General features: G+C 43.3%; 1 protein-coding gene across 3 annotated transcripts in view; it reads left to right on the plus strand.

The window, feature by feature from the left end:
- The window catches only part of SMARCA2 (SWI/SNF related, matrix associated, actin dependent regulator of chromatin, subfamily a, member 2), a 266,143-nt gene that overhangs the window by 54,278 nt on the left and 192,582 nt on the right, over positions 1-19,283 (plus strand). For all 3 annotated transcript variants that reach the window (XM_040357227.1, XM_040357235.1, XM_040357243.1), the window contains exons 4-6: positions 531-905; positions 5,903-6,004; positions 6,304-6,553. In XM_040357227.1, the coding sequence (XP_040213161.1) occupies positions 531-905; positions 5,903-6,004; positions 6,304-6,553 (727 nt within the window). The remainder of the gene's footprint in view (positions 1-530; positions 906-5,902; positions 6,005-6,303; positions 6,554-19,283) is intronic.

Below are 19,283 nucleotides of genomic sequence, written 5' to 3' on the forward strand. Positions count from 1 at the left end.
CAGTGTCAGGCCTAACCACTTTGTGCTAGCTGTGCCTGACAGTTCAAGTAAGCGAAGTGCTGTAGGAGCTGAGGAATGATAGTCTGCAGGAAGAGTTGTGCTGGAGTGTGTATATATACTGAAGTGTGATTAATTCTACTGGGCATCCCATATATCTATCGATCGATCGATCGATCAGTATGTAGCTGTATTCATTCACAAAGGTGTTTGTGTATGTATATATATTATTGTGTGTGTGTGTGTGTCCTAATATAGGAATGGTTACAGTTCATCACACACAGAAGGAGCCACACAATTGTATAGTACATTTATTTCCAAGAGGTGCTGCAGCATGGGCAGAAGAATGAGCCGTATGGCATAACCCCCAAGGTACTTGGTTAAAACACACTTAAAATGTATACATTAGTGGTCATTTTGACAGGTTGACACAGGCTGACATGCATTCATAGGCAAATGCTTGATGTTATTTAACAGTTAATAGTGTCTTGCATTATATTTTTTGATGTGGTGTGTTTTTTTGTTTTTTTTAGGGTACATGTCTCCTCATCCATCCCCCTTGGGGGCTTCAGAACATGTGTCAAGTCCAATGTCAGGTGGAGGCCCAACACCCCCACAAATACCACCAGCTCAACCTGGACTCATGATACAAGGGGAGCAGCAAGTGATAAGCCAGCCAAGTCGTGGTCCCTCAGCATTTAGCCAGGTGCAACTTCACCAGCTTCGTGCACAAATATTGGCTTATAAGATGTTAGCCAGAGGACAGCCATTGTCTGAAAATCTGCAACTAGCTGTACAGGGAAAGAGGACACTGCCCGCAATGCAGCAACAACCACCACCACAGCAACCGCCTCAAACACAACAGCAGCCACCACCACAACAACCCCTTGGTAATTACAAACCTCCAGGTAAGTGATCAGGCTTGTTTCAAGTTTTACTCTTTCTTTAAAACAAAGCATGAAGGCTATTTTATCCCATCTCTCCTTTTCTGTCATCCCTCCCCCTCCCATCCTTATAATTCCTATGCTAACTACCATGTAGAAGGAATATGCATAAATTTGCCTATTGCCAGGCACTCCAATCCAGTCATGTGATTTGCTCACAGCGTCAACTTCAGCAGAGAGAAAGGACAGCTGACAGCGGTTGCCCCATTGTACGTCTGAGTGGCTTAGCTGCCCAGACTATGCAGCTGTTGGCGCGCTCTCTCCTCCCTGAAGCTGGCTGCTGGGAAGAGCACGTGACTGGACTGGAGCACCCTGGGAATTGATTCCTTTTACAGGGTAATGAGTACAGAAGTTAGGAATGAAAGCAGTTTTAGACTTTGAGCCTGGAATTCCACTTTATGGTGTCTAAATATGAGCAGCTGATCATCCCCTTACCTGATTGATAATGATCCCATTGGAGTATGCAAAATGGTTATGTTAATCCAATGCCTCTGCAAACACTCCCGGCCAAATACTTTTGGGGGACAAATTGCTAGGCCTTGTGTGTGTGTGTGTGTGTGTGTGTGTGTTTTTTTTTTTCCCTGCTTTTTGTTAATGTTGTGGAGAGATAACAATGGCATTCCCTTGTATGTGTGATTCAGAACTGTCATTTGACAATTCGATCTGAATGCTGATTTTGATTTCTGTCAAAAGCCTCTTCTAACATTTAATTGTCATTTTATTCTGACTGACAAGGCCCGTTTTGTTTTTTGTTTTTTTATTTCAATTTTACCTGACATCTTAAAAAAAAAAATATATATATATATAAAAAAAATATATATATATAATATATATATATATATATATATATATATATATATATATATATATATATATATATATATATATAATTATGAAAAAGTATTCACACCCCTTGAAATTTTCCACATTTTGCCATGTTACAACCAAAAAATTTAAATTTATTTTATTGGGAATTTACGTGATAGACCAACACAGAGTGGCACATAGTGGAAGCAAAATGATAAATGCTTTTCATTTTTTACAAATATGTGAAAAGTGTGGCGTACATTTTGTATTCAGCCCCCTCAGTCAATATTTTGTAGAACCACCTTTTGCTGCAATTGCAGCTGCAAGTATTTTTGGGGATGTCTCTACTAGCTTTGCACATCTAGATAGTGGCATTTTTGCCTATTCTTTGGAAAATAGCTCAAGCTCTATCAGCGTCTGTGAACAGCAATTTTCAAGTCTTTTCCGATTCTGAATTGGATTTAGGTCTTGACTTTGACTGGGCCATTCTAACACATGAATATGCTTTGTTTTAAACCATTCCATTGTAGCTCTGACTGTATGTTTAGGGCCGCTATCCTGCTGGAAGGTGAACCTCCGCCCCAGTCTCAAGTCTTTTACAGATTCTTAACAGTTTTTTTTCAAAAATGTCCCTGTATTTGGCTCCATACATCTTCCAATCCGCTCTGACCAGCTTCCCTGTCCTGGCTGAAGAAAAGCATCCCCACAACATGATGCTGCCACCACCATGTTTCACGATGGGTATGGTGTGTTTAGAGTGATGTACAGTGTTAGTTTTCTGCCACACATAGCGTTTTGCTTTCAGGCCTAAAAGTAAAATTTTGGTCTCATCTGACCAGCGCACATTCTTCCACATGTTTGCTGTGTCCCCCACATGGCTTCTCACAAACTGCAAACGGGACTTTACTTCAACTGTGGCTTTCTTCTTGCCACTTAATAGTTGTCCTGTGGACAGATTCTCCCACCTGTGCTGTGGATCTCTGCAGCTCCTTCAGAGTTACCATGGGCCTCTTGGCTGCTTCTCTGATTTAATGATCTTCTTGCCCGGTCTGTCAGTTTAGGTGGACAGCCATGTCTTGGTAGATTTGCAGTTGTGCCATACTCTTTCCATTTTTGGATGATGGATTGAACAGTGCTCCATTTTTTGATAACCTAACACTGCTTTAAACTTCTCCACAACTTTATCCCTGACCCGTCTGGTGTGTTCCTTGGCCATCATGATGCTGTTTGTTCTCTAAGGTTCTCTAACAAACCTCTGAGGTCTTCACAAAACAGCTATATTTATACTGAGATTAAATTACACACAGGTGGACTCTATTTACTAATTAGCTGACTTCTAAAGGCAATTGGTTCCACTAGATTTTAGTTGGGGGCAGGGCTCGACAAAATCCGGTCGCAATTGCGATGAGAAATAGTGACTTGGCGCCCGGGGAAGCTTAGGCCTGTAGAAGGCCGCAAAGCTGCGGCCTCAAATACCGGCCGACGCGGGCCCGCCGCGATCGCGCGGCAGGGGAGGTGGGGGCGCACGGGACACCGGATCCTGTGTCTCCGTGCTCCCCCGCCGCACCGGCCGATAATTGAGGCCGCGGCTTTGCGGCCTTCTGCACGCCTAAGCTTCCTTCTGTGAGCTTGTGGTGCGCCATCTAGTGGTGGCCATTGGCATTACAAGTAAAACAGCAATACAGCAATTCTAATGTGTTTGTTTTTCACGGTTTTCACTGCCATCTCCTTCCCTCTAATTAGAGCTCCCAAACATTATATATATTTTTTATTCTAACACCCTAGAGAATAAAATGGCAGTCGTTGCAATACTTTCTGTCACACCAAATTTGCGCAGCGGCCTTACAAGCGCACTTTTTTGGGGAATTTTTTTTTTTTTTAATTAAAAAATATGACGCCTGTAAAGTCGGCACAATTTTTTTTATATTGTGAAAGATAATGTTACGCCGAGTAAATTAATACCCAACGTGTCACGCTTCAAAATTGCGTCCGCTCGTGGAATGGCGACAAACTTTTACCCTTTAAAATCTCCATAGGCGACGTTTAAAAAATTCTACAGGTTGCATCTTTTGAGTTACAGAGGAGGTCTAGGGCTGGAACTATTGCTCTCGCTCTACCAATCGCGGCGATACCTTGCATGTGTGGTTTGAATACCGTTTACATATGCAGGCACTACTCACGAATGCATTACCTTCTGCGCGCGAGCTCGGCGGGACGGGGCGCATTTTCTGGCTCCTTTTTTTATCTGGCTCCTAGATTCCAAGCAAATTTGTCAAACCCTGGTTAGGGGCATCAGAATAAAGGGGGCTGAATACAAATGCACACCACACTTTCCACATTTATTTGTACAAAATTTAGAAACAATTTATCATTTTCCTTCCACTTCACAATTGTGTCACTTTGTATTGGTCTATCATGTAAAATCCCAATGAAATACATTAAAAATTTTTGTTGTAACGTGACAAAATGTGGAAAATTTCAAGGAGCATGAATACTTTTTTCAAGGCACTGTGTGTACAACATACACGACATTTACACACAAACGCCATAATTGAAATGGTACATGTACAAGTCTAGTGATGTTTACAGTTACTAGATGCCCATTGAACTCTCCCCTATGTTATCTTATCTGTCCATGTACACAGGGTCGTTTATAGTAGTTTCTAGGCAGTTGAGTTTAGAGGCATTTTTTTGGAAAGCAAAAAAATTTGTTCAGAAGCTGAGTTTACAGGCATTTCAAGCGCCAAACGCTTCTAAATGCGGTAACTCTGCATGTAAACAAGGCAAAACGGACATTTTAAACGTCGGTTACCATCTGTCAAGTTAAATCGTTCAGGAGCCCCGTGTACATGAAGCCTAAACATCTAAAAGCTTACCGTAAGTAGTAGAGAGTACAAATGGGAATTCAGATCTTGGATAGTTTAGTGGCTTGGGAGAATAAACTGTTAAGTCAGATTGTGTGTGAGTACACTCTTACCAGAGGGGGGAGCAGATGAAACATGATGTCCAGGATGTGTGGGGTCTGTGTTGATCTTCTCTGCCTGTTTCCTGTTTTGGAGTTGTAGAAGGCCTGGATTGTAGGCAGATCAGCACCAATTATTATTTTTTTTGGCAACCTGACTGTCTGCTGTAGTCTGTTCCTATCCTGTTTGGAGGCTGAACCAATCAGTGATGGACATGCATGGAACAGACTTGATTACTGCAGTATACAATTCTATCAGCAGATCTTGAGGCAAGGTTGAACTTCTGAGCAGGCACAGGAAATGCATCTCTTGCTGGGGGGGTTTTGAGGATTGTGTTGATATTGGATGTCCACTTCAGCTCCTGGGAAATATATAGATCTATAAATCTCAAAGTCTCTGCAGTTGACACAGTACTGTTAAATATGGTGTGAGGGGGTCTTCTCCTGCAATCCACTCTTAACTTCTTGAGTGTGTTTAAACTCCAGGTTGTTAGGACTGCACCACAGGGGCAGCAGTTCTGTTTCATGCATGTATGCTGACTTGTCGCCATCTCGGATTAGATGGATGACGGTTGTGCCTTCCACGTCACATCCTTGGGGAGCACCAGTACTGACTGTCCAGTGGTTGGATATGATTTTTCTCTGGTCTCGCCTGCTGTTTCCTGTGTGTCAATAAGTTTGGTAATTCACTGGCAGGTAGAGGTGAGCACAGTGAGGTGGGTGAGTTTGGAGTGGAGGATTCTCGAGTAATATTGTGGAATGCCAAGCTCAAATCCACAAACTGGATTGGTGCATACATTTATGGATAGTCAAAATGTTGTAAGATGTAGTGCAGACCCATGTTGATGTCACCCTCCACTGACCGGTTTGCTTTAAAGCCAAACTGCAGGGGGTTCAGCAAGGGGCACATCTACGCACCTGCAGGGGGTGGGGAAAGTCTCCCCTAGGCGAGAAAAGCAAAAGTGCATCTTTGCTGCACAAAGTATGTTGTAAAGGAGAAAAAATTACCTTTGCTAAGAGAGGGAGTGGGGAAGGAGGCAGGGCAGCTAAATGTTAATGAAACTGGAGGGGACTTCACACTGCCTCAGTGATTGATGGGTTTCTTTATTATGTGCTTGCCAAGTACATTGTTTAGCATGTATTAAGTTCAAACCTTTCTGCAGTTTTCATTCATTTTTCCTTTTTTATGAAGGTATGGGAATGCATACAATGGGAGTTCCCCCTTCCGGGACAGGACCAGCTCCAGGAATGGCTGGGCATGCAGCTAGCATGGCTCCTAAACCATGGGCAGAAGGTAAATCTCAGATATGGTTCACACCTTGTATGTACAGTGCTTAGAAGTAGTGTTGTCACAAGAAAGACTAACATTGCTTTTTATGTGAAATGTTGTTATATTTGTATCCTATGTCTAAAAGAATATCTCCTGTGTTAGTTGTCATTATATCAAACATTGTTTTTTTAACAGGGAAGGTTTTTATATAATTTAATTAGATCCTCTATCTTTTTACTTCCAACAGACTCAAACTGTACATGGATATTAAAATTGTGTGATTGTCTAATGACCTTTTGAGCTTTATTTAATTTTTTTATCAGGACAAACTACTGATCTTGGTGTAGCAAGCACTCCTCAGAAACTTGCTGTGCCGCCCCCAAGTGGAAGGCCATCACCAGCACCACCTACAGCTGCTCCCACTGTTGCTCTGCCAGGTCCATCAGTTCCCCAGCCAACTCCTGGGCAGCCAGCTCCTATTGTACAGCTCCAGCAGAAACAGAACCGCATCAGCCCCATTCAGAAGCCTCAGGGACTGGATCCTGTTGAAATACTACAAGAAAGAGAATACAGGTACTGTATCTCTGAATCTCATGAATTACTTTCTCTAAAGAGAATCTTATCTGGCAAGGTTGTGTAGGTAGGAAGTGGATCAACAACTGCAGCTAAATGCACCCTGTACTGGCCTATATGACGTGCACGATGAGTTTTTAGACAAGAGTCCCCTTTTAATTGATCTTTCTGCATTTTTAAACTTGTCAATGAATAGCAATAAAAAAAATAAATCTGGATCAGATGAGGTAGAAGAGTGTTTTCTGTGTAAAATTGTCTTTATATAATTGTCAGGTGAGGAGTATGTCAGTTCAGTGGTAGTATCTTGTTATTGAGTATAGATGTTGCTCCATCGTGTATAATGTTGCCAGTTGCCTTGTCATCCCTACACTAAGGGGGTCTAAAAATAAGTAAGAAAAAACACAATTTGAAGCGTTTGCTTACTAAAGAAGCAACTCCTGACATCTAAAATCTAAACTATATACTGTGGGTGTAAATCCCCCCAAAAAAAAACACCAGCTCTTTTTTTTGTTTAAATGTTTCTAAGGAGAAGGTGACGAGACTGATTCTGGGTATTTCTGGAGGGTCTCATGGTGGTTCTGTCTCCACACAGTCTAGGCCAGACTTTATATGGTGCGATTTATTTTTTATTTTTTTCTGCAAGCACAGGTTGCAGGAGAGAAAATTGCTCGATTCCCCCATCAACACAATTCAATGGTTTGAATCTTGGCTCACTATTGAGATTTAAAGTGGCGTTCCACCCACATTTTTCACTCCTCACCATGCAGCACTAATGTGCATCCTTAAAATTAATTGGCAATTTATTATTTTGTTTTCTGTTCACTCACCTGATTTAAGCCTATATCTAATTTCATTTGCCCCTTTAGTGGCCTTGACCACGGTTGTCCTTTCCGGTTTTCCATTGGCTCCTGGGAGATCTTGGTCAACTTGACATGACACTGCTCCTGTAACATTTAACATTGGCGACTATGGAAATTCTTGGTCAGCTTGGCATGGCACGGCTCCAATAACATTTAACATTGGTGTCTATGGAAAATCTTGGTCAGCTTGGCATGACAAGTTGACCAAGATTGCACCACACTGCACATGCCTGAGATCAGCAGGTGCATGCTGGGTAGCCATCATTCATAGAATCCAGGAAGGGGGACACTGTGGCTTCAGATGCCCACACTGGAGATGGCGGCGCTGTGCAGGAACTTCACAAAGTAAGAGAACGATGCGGCACAAATAGAAAACTGAGCATAGTTTACAGCATACCTTTGTTAAATTGCACGTGGCATGAGTATTCTAGGGGTATTTTTATCTTAACCCCTTCAGATCCGTGCTATAGCCGAATGACTTACTTTGCAGGGCGCGCGCTGTGATCACTGAGTCAATGAGACTCGACTGATCACAGATCAGAGTAAGGGACTGATCCCGGCCCCTTACCACATGATCAGCTGTCAGCCAATAACGCAAGATTAGTAATTGTTTTTTTTTTTCAGCGTGAGGAGAAAAAAAGCTGATCAATAGCTTCTGTGTAAAGGACATCAGTCCTGAAGAGGAAGAGGCACAGCCGCCTCATTTGTGCCAGACAGTACTGCCTGCCAGTGCCACCTGCCAGTGCCCACAGTGCCACCAATCAATACCCACCAGTGGTGCCTATCAGTGTCACCTACCAGTGCCGATCAGTGCCCATCAATGCCACCCTTCAGTGCCACCTATTAGGTGGCACTGGTGGGCAATGAGAAGTGGCACTATCAATGCCACTTCTCAGTGCCCATCAATGCAGCCTATTGGTGCCCATCAGTGCAACCTCATCGGCGTACATCAATGAAGGAGAAAAATTACCTGTTTGCAAAATTTTATAACAAAATATAAAACGGTTTTGTATTTTTTATTATTTTTTTTTTTTTAACATCATTTGGGTACAGTATTGCATGACAGCGCAATTGTCGTTCAAAGAGTGACAGCGCTAAAAGCTGAAAATTGGTTTGGGTAGGAGGGGGGTTTAAGTGCCCAGTAAGCAAGTGGTTAAAAGTCCTATTTTGGCCAGAACTCTGCTTTAAGATTTGAGCTATCTATGGCCAGCTTAAGCTGTCACTCCTTACTATACAATGCAGGAGGGTGGTTTCTACATGGTTATACTTTGTTAGGACAGATATAAATCAAATCTAGTTTACAGCGAATAATGAAGAATTGCGAGCACAGTACAGACCAGGTTAATCTATTTTAAATATTATTCCAGAGCCCCTTCCTAAACATCCCAAATCAGGGATGGGATGTAAGGATTTTTAAGTAAGAAGCACTTAGAAGGTAACCAACATTATTAAAATATTTTTGAAGTTAAGCTATGTCAATGGGAACATGTAACAAATATAAAGTTGTTGTTATCCCAGTTTGACTGCAACAGTGGAAATATGCTTTAAGAGGAATATAATCATACAGCATACTTAGATGGGCCTGTTCTTGGGCTAGCACGGTATTAACTTAAAGGAAAGGAATTGTTTTCGCAAGATCAGGCATCAAATTTCTGATGGTAAGCTCTTGTGTCAATGGTCAAGTCATATTTTTCTTCTTCATAAGGCTGTTATTTAGAGATGTGTGTGTGTGTGTGTGTGTGTGTGTGTGTGTGTGTTTTTTTTTCCTCTATCAAAAAACATCATCCTAGCACACCAATTTTCGGGTTAATGGCTTGTGCACCAATAATGATTGAATGTTTTATGCTGTTCTCTCCATTGTCATCAGTGAATGAACATATTTTCTGTTGGGTCTTTTAAAGGTGTTTGGAAATAATGTCAGAAATGGTGGCAGGCAGCCCATTGCTGTAAATAGTAATAGGGCAATTCCATCTGATATCTTGTTCTCAGTCAATACAGGAGATTGCAGGATTCATCTGTTATGCTAGTCATACATGGTTTGAATTTATTCCTGATAAATCGTGTGAAATCCATGCCATAGATTGGCCCTGTTGGTTCTGAAAATCTAAGTGGCTGAGTGGAAAACTCTTAGCCTAAGAGCCGGCTCACACAGGGGCAACACGACTTCCAGCACAACTCTGGGAGGCAACTTGAACACGGCTTGAGTATGAATCACAACGCGACCCACAACACGACTTGAAGTCGCCTCCAGGAAGGGGAACTCGATGCCAAATTTTAAATAAAAAACCAGCATGGGTTCCCCCCCTCTAGGAGCATACCTGGCCCTTAGGTCTTAGGTTTAAAGGGGAACCCCCTACGCCGAAAAAACGGCATGGGGGTACCCTCAAATCCATACCAGACCCTTATCCGAGCATGCAGCCCGGCCGGTCAGGAAAGGGGGTGGGGACGGGCGAGCATGCCAGACGGCATGCCCTCAACATGGGGGGGGGTGCTTTAGGGCAGGGGGGCGCCCTGTGGCCCCCCCACCCAAAGCACCTTGTCCCCATGTTGATCGGGACAAGGGCCTCTTCCCGACAACCCTGGCCATTGGTTGTCGGGGTCTGCGGGCTTATAGGAATCTAAGTGTAATCTAATCTAATGTAGTCTAATCTATTTAATAAGTGGGACCCCAGATCCCGGCCCCCCACCCTATGTGAATGAGTATGGGGTACATCGTACCCCTACCCATTCACCTGGTGGTAGAAAAATTTCAATAAAAAAACACTACACAGATTTTTAAAGTAGTAGATTAGGCAGCTGCGGGGGTCTTTTTCCGACTTCGGGGGTCTTCCGACTTTTCCCTTCTGCCGGGCACCACCGCTGACCTCTTTCAGCTCTTTTACCAGCGGCGGCCCGGTCTTCTCCCTTCTTCCGACTTCGGGGGTCTTCCACGCATGTTTGGAAACGAAAGAATACATTACAATACATTACATCACTTCCAAAGTTGTATTCTGTCCTACGAAATTTTTTTGGAGCTCAAAGGGGTTGTAAAGCTTTGAATTTTTTCACCTTAATGCATCCTTTTTCACTCGAAAGTCCTGCACCGTGAACACGCTGGCTACTGGCCCCAGTCTCCTCGACTCTTCATTGGAGATTGATGGCAGTGCAGCCATTGGCTCCTGCTGCTGTCAATCTAATCAATGACGCCGGAGGCGGGGCCGAGTGATAGTCTTGGCTGGGGGTGCAACGGATCAAAAAACTCACGGTTCGGATCGTTCCTCGGATCAGGAGTCACAGATCGTTTTTCGGATCGGCAAAAAATAAAAATAAAAATCTCCCCCACTGTAATATCCACATCTCCCCCCCCCCCCACCAACTATAGTACCCCCTCGGTGCAGACCCCCCTCCTCTTAGTACAGAGACCCCCCCCTCCTCTTAGTACAGAGACCCCCCTCCTCTTAGTACAGAGACCCCCCCCCTTCTCTCAGTACAGTAACCCCCCCTTCTCTCAGTACAGTAACCCCCCCCCTTCTCTCAGTACAGTGACCCCCCCTTCTCTCAGTACAGTGACCCCCCCTTCTCTCAGTACAGTGACCCCCCCCCCTTCTCTCAGTACAGTGACCCCCCCCCCCCTTCTCTCAGTACAGTGACCCCCCCCCCTTCTCTCAGTACAGTGACCCCCCCCTTCTCTCAGTACAGTGACCCCCCCTTCTCTCAGTACAGTGACCCCCCCTTCTCTCAGTACAGTGACCCCCCCTTCTCTCAGTACAGAGACCCACCCCTCCAGCTAGTACCGACAGACACTCCCTGAGCGGTGTGTCCCACGAGTGCGGGCTCCTCCTCTGTGGGTGTAAACAGAGGAGGGCCGCCGCCGGGTGTACCAAGATGGCCACGGCTCCGGAGCTAGGCCGAAGCCGCGGCCTTTCCTAATGTTATTCCTGCGGCTCCGGAGCTAGGCCAAAGCCGCGGCCTTTCCTAGCGTTATGGTCGCGGCTCCGGAGGTAGGCCGAAGCCGCGGCCATAACATTAGGAAAGGCTGCGGCTTCGGCCTAGCTCCGGAGCCGTCGCCGTAACATTAGGAAAGGCCGCGGCTTCAGCCTAGCCCTGGAGCCGTGGCAATCCGCGGATCACAGTGTGTTCCCATCCGAAGGGGGTGACCCGTTCGGATCACGGATCAACTGTGATCCGTTGCACCCCTAGTCTTGGCGGCTATGGCCGCCGGCTGTATCACGGGAGCAAGCTTAACCCCCTTGGGAGAGCGCTTCCCATTAAGGAGATTAGCTCTTGCGGGGAGGAGCCGAGACAGGCGCCTAGAGGACCCCAGAAGACCAGGATCGGGGCCATTCTGTGCAAAACGCACTGCACAGTGGAGGTAAGTATGACATGGTTGTTATTTTAAGAAAAAAAGAAGCAGCTTTACAACCCCTTTGAGTAACCTATTGGCTTTCTATGTGAGACTGGCATGCAAAAACGGACGATCTTTCATCCAATATTCCTATTGTGTGTGTGTGTGTGTGTGTGTGTGTGTGTGTGTGTGTACAAGGCTTACAAGTACCTCCCAGTCTAACAGTGACCAGCAAACTTTCTTCTGTGTATCTAGGTACCTCAAGTCCAAATTTCAAATCTACTTGTAGAGAGAGAAAATAACCGCTCAGTAGTCTTCAAAGAACCTCCTTACTGGAACCAAACCATGGGTGCCGGCAATGCAATATTGATGCAAAAATACGAAGGAAACTTGGACAGCCGCACTCCAAAAATGTTCTTTTAATTAAAATCGATCACAAAATAAACATGCCACAGCAAAAAAATTGGAACAAAAGCTAACGTTTCGCACTGTAGCTTTAGTGCTTAGTCATAGCTGGTATAGAGTGAGGCTACTCTATACAACGTTGATGTGTGTGATATCATGTGTGCAATATCATGTGTGTGTGTGTGATATATGTGTGCGTATCTGCTGTCTTTTCATAAGATCTGTGTATTTCTTTCCAGGGGAAATAGAAATTAAAGTGGAACTACACTGCATTTGAGCACCATAAACCAAAAACGCCATTTAAAGCGGAGTTCCACCCAAAAGTGGAACCTCCGCTTATTTGTCGTCCCCCCCCCCCCCCCCCCCCCTCCGGTGCCACAATCTTTGACGGGTATCTTATTCCCACTTCCGGGAGCCTGCGCAGCGGCCCATGACCTCACCGTGGGGCTCCCTTCTCCAATCGCTGGGCCAGTAGGAGAGAAAAGCAGGGCCTCGAGCATGTGCAGTAGTGTTCCCAGCGTGAAGCTGTAAGGCTACACTGCCATGTTCCCTTACCCTCAATGGCGGCGGCAGCACCTGACAGCCCATGGAAACATCAGCTGCGCTGTCGACAATCGCTGGACTCCAGGAAAGGCAAGTTTCCCAATATTAAAAGCCAGCAGCTGACGTATGTGTAGCTGCTGGCTTTTCATTTAATTTCTTTTTTTTTTTTTTGGGCGGACCTCCGCTTTAACTCATGTTTAATATTCAACACAAATTCCTCCATCCATCTATGTCTTCATTCTTTGTCTAAGAAATCACTTTAGAAAAAAATAACCCCAAGCATTTCTGGCCGTGGCCATCGTGTGTAAGGGCAAATTATTTGCAATGGAATGAAGTGGAATTCACCTGTTGGCTCAGGCAGGGGGTGTGCTTAGAAGAGAGTTAAAGAGATGAGGCTATAGATATATACTATGTGTAGAAGTGTCAGTGTTTCAGTCCTTTGCTGCATATACATGAAAATATTCCGGTAAAAGAACCTGAAACAACCAGAAGGACTATTATGAATGCACTGACTATATGATTAATCCAAAATTACAAAATGTATTAAATATAAATATAAAGTACACACGATGAGAAGAACATTCCTAGGTAAGGGCTAAGGTGATTTCATTACAGTAAAGTTTGAACCCATCCAGGTATTAATAATATTAATTAATTAATACCCGGATGGGTTCAAACTTTACTGTAATGAAATCACCTTTAGCCCTTACCTAGGAATGTTCTTCTCATCGTGTGTACTTTATATTTATATTTAATACATTTTGTAATTTTGGATTAATCATATAGTCAGTGCATTCATGATAGTCCTTCTGTTTGTAGGGGCTGTGCTTAGCTGAGGAAACCCCTCCTCCCCTCCTGAAGACTGATGTGTGACATTATTTGCCTAGGCATGGAAACTAAGAAGTAACTAAAGAAATGTAAAAAAAACTGTTTAACCACTTTCACCCCCTTCCTGCCCAGGCCATTTTTCAGCTTTCAGCGCTGTCACACTTTGAATGACAATTGCGCACTCATGCAACACTATACCCAAAGAAATTTTAATACTTTTTTCCCCACAAATAGAACTTTCTTTTGGTGGTATTTGATTCCCTCTGCAGTTATTTTTTTACGCTATAAACAAAAGAAGAGCGACAATTTTTTAAAAAAAAAGCAATATTTTTTACTTTTTGCTATAATAAATATCCCCCAAAAATATATATAAAAAAAGATGTTTTGGCTGATACATATTCTTCTACAAAATTGCAATAAGTGTGTAATATATATTTTAATTTTTTTTTACTAGTTATGGTGGCCATCAGTGATTTTTATTGTGACTGCGACATTATGGCGGGCACATCGGAGACACTTTTGACACTATATTGGGACCATTCACATTTATACTGCGAACAGTGCTATAAATATGCACTGATTACTGTGTAAATGTGATTGGCAGGGAAGGGGTAAACACTAGGGGGCAATCAAGGGGTTAAATGTGTACCCTAGTGAGTGATTCTAACTATAGCGGGAAGGGGGGTGACTGGGGGAGGTGACCGATCTGTGTCCCTATGTACAAGGGACACACCATCGGTCTCCTCTCCCTGACAGGATGTGGATCTGTGTTTACACACAGAGATCCACGGTCCTGCTCAGTTTCCGGGCAATCGCAGGTGCCCAGCGGCCATCGCGGGCACGCACATCGGATTCCCAGTGGTGGGGCGCATATGCCCCCCCCCCCTATTGGCTCAGTAAGGCAAGGACGTCATATGACGTCCTCCCAGATCAAGAAGCTTATCGTCCCGCCTTCATTTGATGGTGGGCGGTAGCCTACTGGTTAAACAAGTAAATATGATATACTTTCCTATATATTTACTAATGCTATTAGCCTAAGGATTACAAAAAGTCAATGTTGAGAGTGTGAATTCCACTTTAACCTGCTTATGATGTAGTCTGCAGTTGTGTTGATTGAAATGTATGTGTGTAATGTGCGGTAGTTGCATTAGGGACACATCAGAAGAGTAGTCATTGTTAGCAGACTTTGCATCAAGCATCTGACAGGCAGAGAAGTAGGAGCTGACTCAAATGTGTGGGAGTGGACAATAGGAAAGTTGGATAATAACCAGTGATTTCTTCCCTGCTGTGTGAGACGTGTATCGCTGTCTTTTGTATCGGCAGTAGGTCTGGACACAGTAGCGACCTCCCAGGGAGTAATTATGTGTAATGATCTTTAAGGGGCACAAGCCCACATAACATCAACATGCAAATAATTGCTTTGACCAGCTCCCCTGCACAGAATGAACACATGCATCCATTTACTTTGCCTATTTGTACAAAGTGATCTTTCCCTTGATGTTCTTCACCAATCTCACCAGCACCCAAGGGGATAGTTCTTCGATCTTTTACAATTGCATTTAATCTCGGAGAAAGAATACCCCCTCCTGCCTTCCTTGGAGAAAGGGGGGAAAAAAAAAGGAAAAGAAGCTTGCCTCATTTAAAAAGATTACAATGAACATCGCCTGCTGCGTCGTTTACACTGATAATATTTGTATGCACTGAAAAATGCTAACTACTATTAATGCAAGCAAAGTAAATGAAGTCACTAGAGGATTATCTTTGTAGAGGTTGTTGTCTGAATAAAATTGAACTCTGCAAATACAAAATAGGACGTATTCATGTATATACATGCCAGATTCTGAATTGCTATGGTCATGCTTCAAAAATTGGTAATATTGCAGAACTGCTGACTCCATGTGGGGTGAAAGCTTTTGATTCCCCACTTTATGCTAGTTTTGCTATGGTTTCCTGGCACCTCTTTCTAGCATTTGTGTCAGCAGATGGTGAGTCTGCAGTCTGCATCCCCCAGAATGTATATGTGTACAGCGTTCATTAGGCTAGCAGTAATGATGAGCTTTCACACTGCTGCAGTTCACAGGGCCAAATGCAATGCTAATTAGTCTGTACTTTTTATATATTCTATTTCCCTGCATAGAGAAAAAGAGCAAAAGCTTGCGTTTGACTCGCAGCTATTTAGATGTCAGTACATCTAGTTTGACCTTTGAATAAATGGCAATGACATTTACCAAAAGATGTGTTCTGGTGTGGTGGTGTCATCTTGACCAATGTGATAGATATAATAAGCTGTAGTGGCTTATGCTATTTTCTTCTGATTTAACCAATAATGTGACTGTTGTATTAAAAACTGGATAATAAAAGAGCTGCAACCTGTAGCATCCAGTGACCCACTTTAGATAAATAGAATAACAGAAACGGCAGCACAAGCTACAGGCTTGTGAATAATAAGTGGCAACGATGATGGCCACACCATCAACGAATCGGGGGATGGCCCAAAACGGGTGTGGGCAATAAAGTGGATGTTGCTGCATGGTATGGCTTGTAGTCTTGCACCTTTCCTCCTACACTGCCTTGAAAAAGTGTTTGTACCCCTTGCAATTTTCCACATTTTGTCATGTTACGTAAACATTTTTTTTTAGGATTTTATCTGATAGACCAACACAAAGTGGCACATAATTTTGAAGTGGAAGAAAAATAATAAATGGTTTGCAATTTTTCTTTTACAAATAAATATGTGAAAAGTGTGGCGTGCATTTGTATTCAGCCCCCGAGTCAATACTTTTTGTAGAACCACCTTTCATTGCAATAAACTGCAAGTCTTTTTGGGGATGTCTCTACCAGCTTTTCAAATCTAGAGTGACATTTTTCCCCAAGCTCTGTCAGAATTTTCAAGTCTTGCCACAGATTCTGAATTTAGGTCTGGACTTTGGGTCATTCTAACACATGAATATGCTTTGATATAAACCATTCAATTGTAGCTCTGGCTGAATGTTTAGAGTCATTGTCATGCTGGAATGTGATCCTCCACCCCAGTCTCAAGTCTTTTGCAGACACATGTTTTCTTCTAAGATGGCCCTGTATTTTGCTCCCTCCATTTTCTCATCAACTCTAACCAGCTTCCCTGTCCCTGCTGAAGAAAAACAACATAATGCTGCCACCACCATATTTCACAGTGGGGATGGTGTGTTCGGGGTGATGTGCAGTGTTAGTTTTCCGCCACACATAGCACCTTGCTTTTAGGCCAAAAAGTAAAATTTTGGTTTCATCTGACCAGAGCACATTCTTCCACATGTTTGCTGTGTCTCCCACATGGCTTCTCACAAACTGTAAACGGGACTATGGCTTTCTTTAAAATATGCCTTTTTTCTTGCCACTCTTCTATAAAGGCCAGATTTGGGGCGTGCACGACTAATAGTTGTCCTGAGGACAGATTCTCTACCTGAGCTGTGGATCTCTGCAGCTCCTCCAGAGTTACCTGGGCCTCTTGGCTGCTTGTTTGATGAATGCTCTTTGCCCGGCCTGTCAGTTTAGGTGGGCAGCCATGTCTTGGTAGGTTTGCAGTTGTACCATACTCCTTTCCATTTTTGGATGAGGGAATAAACAGTGCTCCATGAGATGTTCAAAGATTGGGATATTTTTGTATAACCTAACCCTGCTTTAAACTTCTCCACAATTTTATCGCTGACCTGTCTGATGTGGTTCTTGGTTCGTGATGCTGTTTGTTCACTAAGGTTCTCTTACAAACTTCTGAGGGCTTCACAGAACAGCTGTTTGTATACTGAGCTGAAATCACATACAGGTGGACTCTATTTCCTAATTAGGTGACTTCTGAAGGCACGTGGTTTCATTAGATCTTAGTTAGGGGAGATCAGCGTAAAGGGGGCTTAATACAAATGCACGCCACACCTTTCAGATATTTAAAAATGGGTAATTCAATGGGTACAATACAGGACGTTGACTGGTTATTCATAGACCCTGGACTACAGACTGCTACCTTCAGGTGATCCGATATTCCTTCCTTGGGCGTACCCTTATAAGCCTACCCCACTTAGTTTTTGGCTAGTGTCCTGTAGGTGTTGGACCTCTTGGAGGTGTTAAAGAGGTTTCTGTGCTTAATCATTTCTTATTTACTTTGAATTGTTCTATTAATTCATCCATCAGCACTTCACTGCCTTGGGGAAGGCCTGTAATGTTGCTAGGCGTCTTGCACTATATGCAGTGGAAAACATTTTACAGAGCTGCACAGACTTTTATTATCTAATGGGGTCCCTTGACTGTATTGGCTATTTTCTGGAAGAGGTACAGTAAACTTGGCCTTTTAAGGTAAAAATGAATTTTGGTTTGTTTGTAAATTCCATATCTTGGAACACAGGACACAGACCACCCTTCCCCTCTGTTCCTGTGCTATTCTGCATTGCTTGTTTTAAAAAAAAAAAAAAGAAGGATCATGGAGTAGGGTAGGGATTTAGCAAAATTGTGTAGTACAAGGTCCTGCCTGATTGCATACAAATTGAATCTCTTAAGGTTTGACCTCCTATTATATGGGTTTGGTCAGAAGACAAAAATCTGCAGAAAATCTAATACTGTGTATGGGGCAAAAATGTCAAAGTATTGAAAAATCAGCTGATGATTAAGAGAATGAAACATGTTGGCACTGAGCTGATTAAACCTTTTGCTATTACCATTGTTTTCAGGCTTCTTTTTTGTCCTCAGAGCTGCTGGTGTAGAGCAAGCAGCGCCATTATTTCTGGTCTCATGTTCCTCTGTTTGCGGACTGCTATTGCCGTCTGTGTAGTCCATGTTGGGGTCAAGCAGGAGAGAGTGGCTATGTCCATGTACACAAGGGAAACGCGGAGAACAAATGTATCCGCCCAAGAACAGGAAGTCTGAAAATAGCAAAAAAAAAGACTTGCATTTAAACATATTGCATTTATTTTATATAAAGTGAATTCAAACAAATAAAACAACGGAATTGGTGTGGAGGTAAATCTGTAATTCATCTCTTTATCTCAAAATACATACAAGGGTACCCTTGAAGAACCTGTTAATAATATGTAGGAGAACATTTGGCAAAATGGTAAGCCGGAATTTCTGTAGACTTCTTGTTTGTATTTTGTATGAAATAACTGTACCTTAAGGCCCATTTCACACTGGGGCGTTATTCGAGCGTTATACGAGCGTTATTCGAGCAAAGCCTCTTCTGCAATCCCAATGTGCTGGTAAAGCACCGCAAAGACCCTGACGTTTTAGGGCGTTTTTGCAGTGCCTCAATGTGAAAGGGTAAGGCGTTTTTACAGCTCTTTCAATTAATTTCAATGGAGAGGGGCGATTTTGAAGCGTTTATTTTTCAGCGCCCAAAAGCTGGGCCAAAGATGCTGCTTGCAGGACTTTTCTCAACGCCCCGCCAGTGCAACGCCTCAGTGTGAAAGGGTAAGGCGTTTTTACAGCGCTTTCAATTCATTTCAATGGAGAGGGGCATTTTTGTAGCGTTTTTTTTCAGCGCCCAAAAGCTGCTCCAAAGATGCTGCTTGCAGGACTCGGTGTGAAAGGGTCCATTGAGATGCATGGAGAGCGTTTTATGAGCGCTATTTTTAACGCTAAAACGCTGTAAAAATGCTTCAGTGTGAAAGGGGTCTTAGTGAGTCTGATATTTGCATTACATAAAGCTGCATTGTTTTTAGGTATATGCACTGCTGTGTAGGGTCCATGACTTTACAGCCTGTCTTCTGTGATCACCTTTTTTACCTTTTTACTCTATAAATACAGAACA

This window comes from Rana temporaria, chromosome 1 (assembly GCF_905171775.1).
Source record: "Rana temporaria chromosome 1, aRanTem1.1, whole genome shotgun sequence".
NCBI classification, from domain to species: Eukaryota; Metazoa; Chordata; class Amphibia; order Anura; family Ranidae; genus Rana; species Rana temporaria.